Source organism: Phaethon aethereus (assembly GCF_964289735.1).
Source record: "Phaethon aethereus genome assembly, chromosome: Z".
Classification (NCBI taxonomy): Eukaryota; Metazoa; Chordata; class Aves; order Phaethontiformes; family Phaethontidae; genus Phaethon; species Phaethon aethereus.
Genome location: NC_138577.1, coordinates 75,983,161 through 75,995,335, shown reverse-complemented (window position 1 = coordinate 75,995,335; position 12,175 = coordinate 75,983,161). Strand labels below are relative to the sequence as shown.

At 40.2% G+C, this 12,175-nt stretch overlaps 1 protein-coding gene across 1 annotated transcript in view; it reads right to left on the bottom strand.

The window, feature by feature from the left end:
• The window catches only part of MOB3B (MOB kinase activator 3B), a gene marked incomplete at both ends in the record, with an annotated part of 50,576 nt that extends 39,107 nt beyond the window's left edge, over positions 1-11,469 (bottom strand). Inside the window, one exon of the mRNA XM_082012834.1 lies at positions 11,052-11,469. Coding sequence (XP_081868960.1) covers positions 11,052-11,469 — 418 coding nt within the window. The remainder of the gene's footprint in view (positions 1-11,051) is intronic.
• Positions 11,470-12,175: the final 706 nt, after the last annotated feature.

Genomic DNA, 12,175 nt, shown 5'->3' with positions numbered 1-12,175 from the left:
GCCAGAATCCCCTGGATCAAAGGATGTTCTGACACCTCTGAAACAATCTCTACAATGTGGACTGCTGGAAGCTGGGAAATAGCACCTTCTCCTTTTCTCACACTCCCATAGACATCCTCTTTTGGGCTGTATGGACACTTGCTTTGAATTTTACAGTCTTTCTTCCGTAAATCATGTGCTCAAAAGCCATGTATCTGGAACCAAATATTCAAAAGACTATAACCTTGTAGGACCTGAGTAAACAAACACCTAGGCAAAACCCTTCCCTGTTAGATCTGCAATTTTAATTCCTCCAGAAACTGTCAAGAATTCTCCTGGAGGGCTAGAAATGCATGGGATTGGAGTCTTTCTAAAGCCTTTCCATTTTCATTTCTTTTACTCCAAATGCATACATAAAGCTAGGGGGTTTAGGAACAGATCAAGAGTATTCTTGGAATCACTGACACTACCTGTTTCTAGATTCACCTATGAACCACTGTGTAATCCAAGAAAAATCAATTCTACTCAGAAATTCCTATCAGAATAGCTACTCCTACATTATGTAGACTACTTTGATTACTTGAGCTTTTGGTAATGAAATAGTAACATTTACCTTGCTTTACAGGGCTCGTCAACAATTAGATCTTTAAAAAAAAACACAAACACAAAAACAAGCCCTAAAACTCCAAGAGAAAGGCAGCCATGGTATGCAAGTAAGTTTAAAGCACATAAATTCTAAACAGATGTATTGTTTTAATGCCCAGATATTCACTGGCACTTTTCTAAAAGGTCTGATGTCATCCAGCATGGTTTGGAAGTGTCTCTGTTGCTGAGTATTAAAGCTTCAAGCTTTAGGGATTTGTTTATTAAGAGGGCTGAGTTCTTTCTGTTAAGCCTGATTAGAGCTGATGCTGTACGAACAACAATCACCATCACTTCACCATGCTAATGTTGACAGTATACATTTATTGGTAAATTATAATGTTTCTCAGTTCAGCTGAACACCCACTTCTTAAGAGAAAAGGTACTTCTTTCCATATCCAGGTGAGAGTTTTGTCTTTCAAAGACAAGCTGTTCATTGTCATCCCTTTCCCCTTCCAACTATTAACAGACTATGATTATTCCCATCTCTGATTCCAGATGTCTCGGCAACCTTCCTTTTGTTTCTCGTGAGTCAAAGTGCCACTGATTCACGTTACGAGAAGGAAATACAAGTTTCCACTGCATATTTTCAAGCGTATGAAATGGCATAGCTCCCCTGCTGTTCCTCAGACATGTGACTCACTGCGAGGTGGAAAGAAGAAAAAAATCATCTGTGTCAGCACTGTCGGTAAAGACTGTTTCACTCCATACTGTCTTGCTGAGATGCTCTGAGCATTTGTCAGGTCTCTTCCAATCTTTGACTTTGCTGTAAGTGAGTTTTTCTGCTCAGTCATACAAAACAGTCACCCACTGGGTACTACGGCCTGTATTTACCCCCTGTTCCAAGGATTCTAAGCATGGCTCAGAGGATTTTCCAAGTAAAGCAAAACTTTTTGGAAAAGGAGACTCATGAAACACTAGAGAGATCTGTGTTTTAGGAACAATCTGTGTTTGCATGTGGATGCACCAAGTACTGTCCTGCATCATCTGCTGGAGACTGTCTTGTGTCAGTTTTCAGGGAAAATGGAACAATTTAGAACTTGGCTTTGTGGTTTTCTCTACTTGAAAACAATTGTTTGAGGTTAAATGTGTAATCACAAGACTTTGGGTCTTGTACAAACAGTATCAAACACCGAATTTATTTCATATTTCCACATGGCTTGTAGGAGTGAAGCTAATTATTTCACGTTACTTCTGTGACTCATCAGATCTCTTTGCAGGATAAGCACTTGTCTTGCCACAGCTACATTGATAAGATTGGCCTTCATCTTTTGGCTTCAAATGCCAAAAGGTGTATGCAGGACACCACTTTTGTTTCTTGTTTCACTGAAAACAGTTCTTGGACTGCTTTGGCTGATGGGTTACTGTCAAAACGGCCCAGCTTACAGGGAAAAAAAGACAAACTGCCAGCAGTTACTTATGTTAAGAGGAGAATGAAAGAGAACATCAATGAAATTCCAGCCTCCGTTGTATATCTATGCAACTCCAACAGTCAAATAGTAAGTATTTTTTTGTGGAGGTAACAGTGCTATGTAGAGGTACCTTGAGGGCAGATGGGAGACTTGATGGAGTTCTACAGCACTTAAAAACCATGAACATGTGGAGTTGTACGCGTCACACATACAGCCACAGGATAGTTGTTTTAGGAACAAGCAAACAAGTCATGTAGAAAGACAGGCTTGCATGCACCACTGGACTGAAAAACACAGCTTACAATTATCAAGGAAAAAAACCCCTTCGCTCCCTACCTACGTACATGTCTTGTGTTGGTCACTTACAGAAATGTTGCACTGAAGCTGAGGAAGGCCAGCAGCCAGTACTTAATGACTTCTACCTGGATTTCTCCAGTATATTAACAAAGGTTTTATGAAAGCATTTTATTCCTTCTTGGATAGACTCATAGAAGCACAGAAAGAAACAAACTACCAAAGCTTTTGATTTTTGTTTTAATTTTCCCAGTGGTCCCCCGGCATGTAACATTTGGCAGTGTTAGAATCACAGCACACATACACTCCACTGAAGCATGGGGCATAACCTGACAACTATTCATTTTTATTCTGTTATTTAAGTGTTTTCAGTTACTTTATTTTCTAACCACTCAGTGTGGATCTATAAGCAGACCAATACACTTCAAAAACTTCTTCTGTGTTGCTTACTTTTGAAGTTTCAATTAGCAAGGATACTGCAGAAAACCTGTTTTGGGAGCTTTACAGCACAACTGGCTAATATGAACAATTCTACATTCAAAATCCATTTTTGACAAGAAAACAATTATCCATTTAAAAACACCTTGCTCATTACAGAAACATAAAATGAAGAAACACGTTTTACAGCAGTATGGCTAATATTTATGTACGCTCCCAAACTGTTCAGTGGAGTATTTCTTGCTTTACAACTGTTGAATGCTAGCTGGCATGAGCAGCACATGCCTGGTTTAACAAGAAGGTATATTACATGACGGTGACAAAAGGTAAAGTAAGGTCCTTCTTGTTAATGCATCACAGAATCACAGAATCATTAAGGTTGGAAAAGACCTTCAAGATCATCAAGTCCAAGCGCCACATCCACACGTTTTTTGAACACCTCCAGTGATGGTGACTCCAGCACCTCCATGGGCAGCCTGTTCCAATGCTTGACCACTCTCTCCATTAAGAAATTTTTCATAATACCCAATCTAAACCTCCCCTCGTGCAACTTGAGGCCATTTCCTCTCATCCTATCACTAGTTACTTGGGAGAAGAGACCAACACCCACCTCACTGCAACCCCCTTTCAGGTAGTTGTAGAGAGTGATGAGGTCTCCCCTCAGCCTCCTCTTCTCCAGACTGAACAACCCCAGTTCCTTCAGCTGCTCCTCATAAGACTTATGCTCTAGACCCTTCTCCAAGCTTCGCTGCCCTTCTCTGGACACGCTCCAGCACCTCAACGTTCTTCTAGTAGTGAGGGGCCCAAAACTGAGCACAGTATTCAAGGCATAGCCACACATAGTGCAGAGTACAAAGGGATGATCACTTCCCTACTCCCGCTCTCCACACTATTTTGACAGAAAGGCTCACACGTGGTTCTTATAAACAGAATGGGTTTTTAACCATGTATTTTTAAAGTACATATTTTCCTTTCCCCCAGAAAATGTCTATAAGAGACATCAGGACCACATTTAAAAGAAATTAATGAGTTTTACCCTGTTAAGGTTTCTAATTTTGCTCTATTTACATACTCTATGTCAATCTAGAAGACCAAAATTCTGTTTGAAGGAAGGTGGACAGACTTAAAGGCAGTATTGGTGCATCTAACTCTGGCTGAAGCGAAGACCTTGCCCTTGCTTTAGGTTTTCCACAAGTTCCCTTAGAATCACCCTACTGTAGCACTCCAGCCATCTCACAGTGAAGTTAAACTGAGATTGTACTTTAAACAGGACTAAATTATTTCCTTTTCATACCTCTGTGACCACACTTTATTCTGATGAGTGCTACCATATATGTGGGGCAGCTGAATACCCCACTGACATACGTCTCTTCCCCTGGTTAGGTTCTGTATAAAACATGCGCCAAAAGTACCAGTGTTGTCTGAAAAAGATTCGTCTTAAGGATGAAAATGCTCTGTGGGAGTAGGGACTAACATGAATTTTCTACGATATTTCTGAGCTTAAATAACAACTTAAATTTGGCAAAATAAATGTAGGCAAAAAGTAGCCACTAGGAAAGCTGATACCTATGATTCTTACTTTGTTCGGGTTCCAAAAAACAAACCAGCAAAATCATTATGATCTGTAAATGCTACTCCTACACATATTCTGTTTTGCAGCATATTAGACAAACTCTGTTTTACAAGGTTGCAAATAAGGACCTATTCTCCTTGTTCATCAGGAAGAGGAATGCCCACAACACCACGGAATGAAGACTACTCAGTTCACACAAATCCACTTTCCAAGGCAAAGCATCTTCCAGTTATCGAATTTCCCACACTTTTGAGTTGGGCACAAGCTCAGACCCAGTATGCCATAGGCTCAACACACTATAGACATCAGCCATGCTGTCAAGGCAGCTGCAGAGAAGAGGTCACAAGTTCAGTTAGGGGAGAAGCTGTGGTTGTGGAGTTGCAGATACCTCTGAGAGGCTAATTCAAGTAATGTCCCTATACATTCCTCAAATGGCACTATCTAGCATCAGAACAAGAGGGTACACTGGGGAAGACAGCTGGGGAGGATAGCTTTGGGAGCAGTCACCTGTCAGACAACAATGATTGGGTTTGAGGATTGTCTAGACTACTCCTAAGCTCCAGTCCCTATTTTTGTGTAAGCAGAATGCCTAGACTAATCAAGGTATTTTAGATAATAGACAAAAATAGGTAACCAAATTGCTACAAAGTATAATTTGTCAGCAAGAAAGTAATGCAATGCTGAGAAGGCCAGATAGATAGCTACCTAGGAAACTGTATCATTCACCATAAAGATGGGGCCAACACAATTTCTATCCATCTTCTTTGACGGTAATCTTGAAGAGTACTAGGTTTGTGGGTTGATTCATCTGCCAGCTGAGTTTACACAGAAGCATCTGTTAGATCCTGAACCACAGGAACAGGAAAAAGGGGAGAGGAGGACAAAGCTCTGACACATAATCTAGTTGTAAAATATCTACCCGATATTTTCCAGGCATGTATATTTCAAGACACCAAGCTTTCTAAGAGGTTAGTTGTGCTGCTGCTATAACTTTGCTGTAACATAAATATATGCACAGAGTTCATAAAGTTTAATGACTAAAGGAAAGCCACAGCAGTACAATAGTCTATGCCTTGCAGAATTTTCTTTATTTCATTTGCACAAGAGATTAACTCAAAGCTCTTGGCAAGCACATCCACGTGCTCAAGGAGGGACCAAGGAAGGGCTGCAAGAATGAAAAGAAGATAAGCTTTACAAAAGAAATTTCTCTTTAACCCAAATCCAGCATTGGTGTGACAGGTAAAGATTAAACAGAAAGAATTGTTTGGAATTTACAACAGTCTTCAGCTGGTAGCCCACAGCTACATCCATCCACCATTGGGTGACTGAATGACCAGTTAACAGCCAGCACTCTGACCCTGCCCTTCAGCCCCTGGCAAGCCTTTGTCTTAAAATGAAAGAAACAAACCAGCTGTAGAGATTGTACATTTTTTGATTGCAAGGCAGGTGTGCATGAAGCAATGGCCGTTCCTAGATGGTGCAATTGCAATGGCTGCACAGAATAAAGAAGAAGCATACACAGAAATGCCAGCAAACACCACTTTGCCCACACCGTGGGCACTTCCTCATACTTTGGAAAAGCAGTAAGACAGGGACAGTTGTAAGACAAAGTCAGTCAAACACTCTCCTCACAATTCTACAGGCTGTATCGTGAAGAGGTCTTTGCTGAGTAAAAGTACTTAAGGAGTCTCTGTTCACACCCACCCGTCACTGCTCCCTTGCCCCTTCAGAAAAAGTGCCCCAAGTGGTAAATATTATTACTGGCTAGAGAACCAGAATAATTCTACCACAATATTAATAAGAAACAATTGAAAAAGTTTAATTCTTGATTTAGTGGTTGTTTTGAATCACATGCACGAGGGCCCTACAGAGTCTTGGACTGCTTTTGTAGATGCATTATGCTGACATATTGGGCTCCTCTTTTGGAAGTAGCATCACACACATGCTCTGCGCAAAAAGTCTGAAGTTGCCAGTTACCAAAATTTACTAATTAAGCATGGACCAGGCAGTGTATTTCTAAATATACATTAATTTTTCAGCAGAAGTCCTAGGCTTTAAACACTTTAAAGTATGTTTTCATTCTGATCAGCCATAACTAGGCTATTTGATTACAGTAACTTAATAAACTTCAAAATCCTCCTCTACAAGAACTCTCATAGCTTAAGAGTAATTTTGTACTTCCATTAAATGCCACATTGCAGCTTCTTAAACTGCTTAATCAGTTTCTAGTCAATTTAGCTCTTGTTCCTGAAGTAGCCTGTCAGTGCTGAAATTAGAATTAAGAATCACAGGATAATTCAGGCTGGCACAGATTTTGGGAGGTCTGCATTCCAGCTTTCTGCTTTATATAGCCATCAGATCAGATTAGATTAGGTTGCTTAGGGCTTTATCCAGCTTGGTCTTGAAAACCCTGAAGGATGGAGACAGCACAACATCTCTGGGTCCACTCTCAACTGCTTTATTGTCCTCACTGGGGAAAGTTTTTCATTATGTCAAGTCAGAAAACAAGTTCATGTTCTTGTTTATTTCAGCAGAACTCTGTCTTCTGACTGTCTTCTCATTTCAAACTATGGCCCTGATGAAGAAATTACATGTTGACATTCTCTGCCCTGTGTTATACTGGAAGTCAGATTAGAATAAATGCAATGTGGCCTTAAATATCTGAATATCTTTCCCAGCAACTCTCAAAAAAGGAAAAAAAACTATCCCATTCACTGAAAACCCAAAGACAGAATTACTCCCCATTTGAGGCTGCAATTAGGAGGGGAAACAAACTAAGGCAACTGAATTTGTCATGTTTGGGAATCAGGGCCTGAAGGGAACACAGCAGTAGAGAGCTGCTTGCTTTCTCAGCTCCTCTTTTGACACTACCCAAACATGTATGGTGAAAGCTGACAAGTGCAGTTGACCACAAACTGCAGCTGTCCCAAGGATCTACTCCTTCCAGCTCCAAATGATTTCTTTAGCCTGTTTACCAAAAAGCACCAAGATAAAAAAAAGTGCGGGGCAGGGGAAAGGTACTTTTGAGGCTATGGAGTATTTAAGGTGTCTGTATGAGCCTGGGAAGTATATCCCTTAAATGGTGTTTAAATAGTGAGACTACTAGGTTCCTGGAAGAGCAACTACTATTTACTGAAGAAAAAGAGTTTACCCTAAAGCTAAATAAAACTCCAGCACACTACAAAACATCATGCTGGGGACTAATATGGATAGCTTCACCATGAAGAGCAGGCACACAGAGTGAACTCTCTTCTGTTCTGTTCCTGCATTCCCACTCAGTGAGGGCTGAGACAGATCACAATCTATCTGTGGTTACATACAGAACTTGTTTCCAGAGCTGTCAACTTCTTACATGACTTAAATCCACTTAAAATGGATACAGGAAATTGAGAATAATGGAAATAATGGAAATAAAAACAAGGACATAATCATGCCTATTCAGCATCTGTTTTTGTCACCTGCACACAATTCTTCACAGCTCTTCTGCTCCCATAGCAGCTCCCTTTCTCCTGCGAGCCAGTTTAGTATTAGTTGGAGAGTGGTTGGAGGAAGAGGCTCTTTACCAGCAAATAAATAGACACGAAAAACTGGAGAAAGCAGAAAGGAAATAGCACCAGACCACAGGAGGTACAAAGACTGGTAAGTGGACAGAGGTCATCCTGCCAATGTAAACACCAAGAGGGCTAAATATAACATTCATAACAATTTATAACTCAACTGCATTTGTGGTGTTTTTAAACCACAGAGGAACACCACCACCACACACACACAAGAAAAAGCACACCAAGCCTGGCTACCCCTATCCTGAAATGATTTTCCATGAGAGTAGCTCCTCAATGAAACCTGCACTTAATCAGTTCTTGAAATCCCTTTTTACACAGTTTGCGTGAGATATGTCAAATGAAAGAGGACAAGTTTAATAGGATTAACCTGAGAAAAATGTGTTCAAGCTTCTGTGGACAGCTCCTGTGTGTCCCACTCTGGATCTCTTCACAAAACTCATTTGCTAATGGAAAGGTCAGCCTAAATTCCATCCACTGAACACACACTTTTTCCAGAACACTTCTCTGCAAACAATATGCTACAAAGATTCAAAGCAATAAACAAATCTCTTTAAGTTACAGTCACTCAATGCTTTAAAACTGTTGTACTGTTAGTAAGGACATGCCTAAGCCTGTTTTGTTTACACATTTGAGTATATCATCTGTCAAGATCTATTTCAACTGCTTTGAAGGATGAACAATCATCATTTTCACCATCATTAATTACTCTGAATTATGGTTTGCATTAATACTGAGCCTATGGTGTGTCTAACCAAAGACTGCTCTAGAACAGGTAGGAACAAACAGTACCCAACACAATAACAAAGCTTCTCTCTGATCAATTGTGAAAAGCAAAACATGTAACACTATATATGCTGAGCAACTGCATTTCATTCAACAGCTTTATAAGCAGTTCTCAAGTAGGCTGGCAGGTAGTATCATCTCCATTTTGAAGATAGAGGATTGATGTGCAAAGAAATCAGAAAGATTCCCTTGAAAGAAAAGTGACTTACCCAGGAGCAGACCCAAACTTCCCTTTGATCATTTTGGGTGCCTAAGTAAGGACTTGTTGAGAGGAGAGGTACCCAGAACACCAAATTCAACACAATGTGCATCTGTTTCTGAATCGTAAAATCTAAGGCCTCCCAAGCAATTTTACAGTTTTGTGCCACAAACTGGTGAATAAAGAAGATAATGAGAAGTGTGCAGGTGGTGACTATGGTAGCTGCAACAAAGGCTCAAGAGGAGGGGAGAGCAGAATACACTGCTCTATGGAATAACGCACCAAATGGTAACTATAAAATCTCTTTATGGCACTGTCCAGTCATTTCAGTCTGCAATACAACCATGGCACATTCCACCACTCCATGAAGGCTCAAGCAGATTTTTCCCCTTCCTTTGGGTCAATTCAGAGTGAGACAAAGATTTTTTCACTGACACCAAGGATTCCTGTTCTGACGTGTATCGAAGTCCAGCCCCATTATAGAGACTACAGGTCTTTCCCCTTCCTCAGTTTCTTCAGATTTGATCTAATCTACAACAGCAGAAGCTGCTGGGAGGAGAAAAAACAGTAGATTGAGTATATTTACTGATTCCATTCTTAGACTTACAATAGGTAAGCCTTCAGGTTAGAAGTTCCTCCAGATGTATCTTACTATAAACATAAGGGGGGGGAACATCTAGAGCGGAAAGCTTGTAAGTTACAGATTATTTGTTAGTTCAGTAAAGCCTGTCAACATGCCAGTGTGTTACCTGCTTCCCACGCTTGCAGACAGACCACAGTTTGCATATGCACAAAATGTAAGAGCAGAGTAATACTGGGGTACTCCAAAATGGAAACTTGGCATAACAAAAGCTTGCAGAAATGCCAATGGAAGCAAAATCACATACTTCACCTTCAACCCACCTTTAATTCCAAAAATCACAAAACAACAAATGCTTGAGAAATCAAAACAATTTTTTTCACTATACTAAATATATGGTACTGCTTCCTTTGAAACCCTCTTTCTTCTTGTTGTGCTGGCAAAGTCCAGATTAAAAGATATAGTTACTGCCTGTTTTCTACCTATTAGGTGTAGAAAAGTGATAGGAACTGGGAAACAAACCACAAGTTTGTCCAGACAAATAGCTGTCAAGGCCAAGAATAAGGTATTTCAAAGGTCAGGAAACACCGATAAATGCAGATTCTTCATGCATCATCTACCAATTAGCCACAGGCCCTAGCTGCATATAAACTGCAAAATATTCAGTTGAACTAATTTTAACATGAGTATTCTTCTTGTTTATAACTCATCTGGGCCAAATACTTATATATAACATATCACATTTCTTACTGCAAGCTCACAGCTTTCCCACTTCCAAAAAGTCAATCAGGACTTACTAACTAAAACTGGTAAAAATTATGTAAGTACACTGAGACCTCTAAGGTACAATATCCTGTCTTTTTTTATTACCTGCAGCCGCAGATAAAGACTTAGGCTGTCTACACCACACAATGCACTCTTCTGCAAAGTCCTCCTCAGCCAGAGGAGGACTACCTGCCCCACTCTTCAGGAAAAATAACTATAGTATTATAAAAGGCAAACTGTGCTGCCCTTAGCAGCTCTCACATTTGGGCTGCCTGGTTAAACCATTGCAAACCTTGTCAGTTATACATAGTCTTAGAGACAGCAATTTGGAGAATAATTCGCTTCCTCATTCATCAGTTTTGGATGGGAGGTCAATAGGGTGGAAGGGCACAGTTCACTACATTCCTGACTCTTCACTGCCTTGTACTGCCCATAGCTCTACACTTTCCCAGGGAGGATACCACCCTAATTAGGCTTTGGTCTCCATCCATTCTGTATCTGCCTAAGTGGCCAGGCAAAATGCAATGCAATGAAACTTGATTAGCTTTCAACGAGCTAATAATGCAATGCTGACCACCCTAAGTGATTAATCTGAGAGGCTTACCAGGGACAAAGGGCTAGAATGAAAATATTTTAGGCTGACAAACCCCACCATATCTAGTAGCCATAGTTAGTACTATTCCTGCAAGACACTCTCCTCCTCACCGCCTGCTGTTTAAAGGCTTGATTTTCATAATGCCTAAAAATGAACGCAGGAAGAGAACATCCTTAGTACACAGAATGAAAGGCAATTTGTGCTTTAGGACTTCTTCCTCACACTTACCTACGCTCGTAGGAAATATATCCTCGTTGTTGATTTGCACCTCGATCCAGTCCATGAGAAGATTCATATATTGAGGTGCTGGCAACGCTGTAGGCTTCTTGTACTTTATGTCATCCTGCCACCGATACTCATACTTAGGGCCTCCAGACATCACTGGGCAGGTCCTCTCTGTGCAGAACTCACAGATAGTTCCATAAATGAGGTTGATCCTGTTGAAGAAGTCAACAACATGGACAGCCACCCAGTCATTTTGGTCTTCTCCACTGGGCAACTGCACAGCTGCTTTCAAGTCCACACCTGAGTTCAGAGAGGCCTGTGCTTGTTTGTGAAGTTCAAACCTCTGGGTTCCAGGTTCAAACTTGCGTTTTGGGCGGAAAGTCTTATCTTTATTAAAGACTTGCTTGAGAGCTATGGACATGGCTGCTAATCTTCTGCTCTGCAGCAGCTGACAGAAAAGCACAGCTGGGATTTAATGCGGGTATCTGAAAACAGTTGCTCCTTATCACAGATCCTCTTTTTCTCAAAGACGCTCTTATCAACTTCAGAGCAGTCTAATAGCTCTTCCTCTTGAATGCCTTCCCGAAAAGCTTCATGTCCCTAAGGATATGGAAACAATATACATTAGTGGTAAGCTTGAGTCTGGCCCTCTCAGTTTGTTACAGTTTTACCATAATTTTCTAGTAATTATGAGCTGAAAATATATAACATGCTAGCCTTTAAAAACTGGACAACTCCTAACAGGATGAAAATTTAAAAGAAAAAAAAAAAGCTTCACTTTTCACGTATTAAGGAATTACATTCTCTGTGCTTTTTAAATACCTACCCAAATAGAGGCTCTTAAGTTATCATAAAGATGGGAATTCAATAGATCTTGGGTAACTACCCATCTTTAGATAGTTTTTAAATCAATCTTTTAATTTTGCTGCATTTTTACAGTGACTACATACTATACATAATATATGTATAAATTTAGCAGACTAAATACTATAATGACAATTTAGAAGTCTTATCTAAATGCTCCTAAACTGACAAAAGATGCCTCTAAGTATTCACCATAGCTTCAGTGCTCTTCTCTGTAGGAAAAAAAAACTTGTGCAAGATTTTTCCATATTTGTTCTCCATTT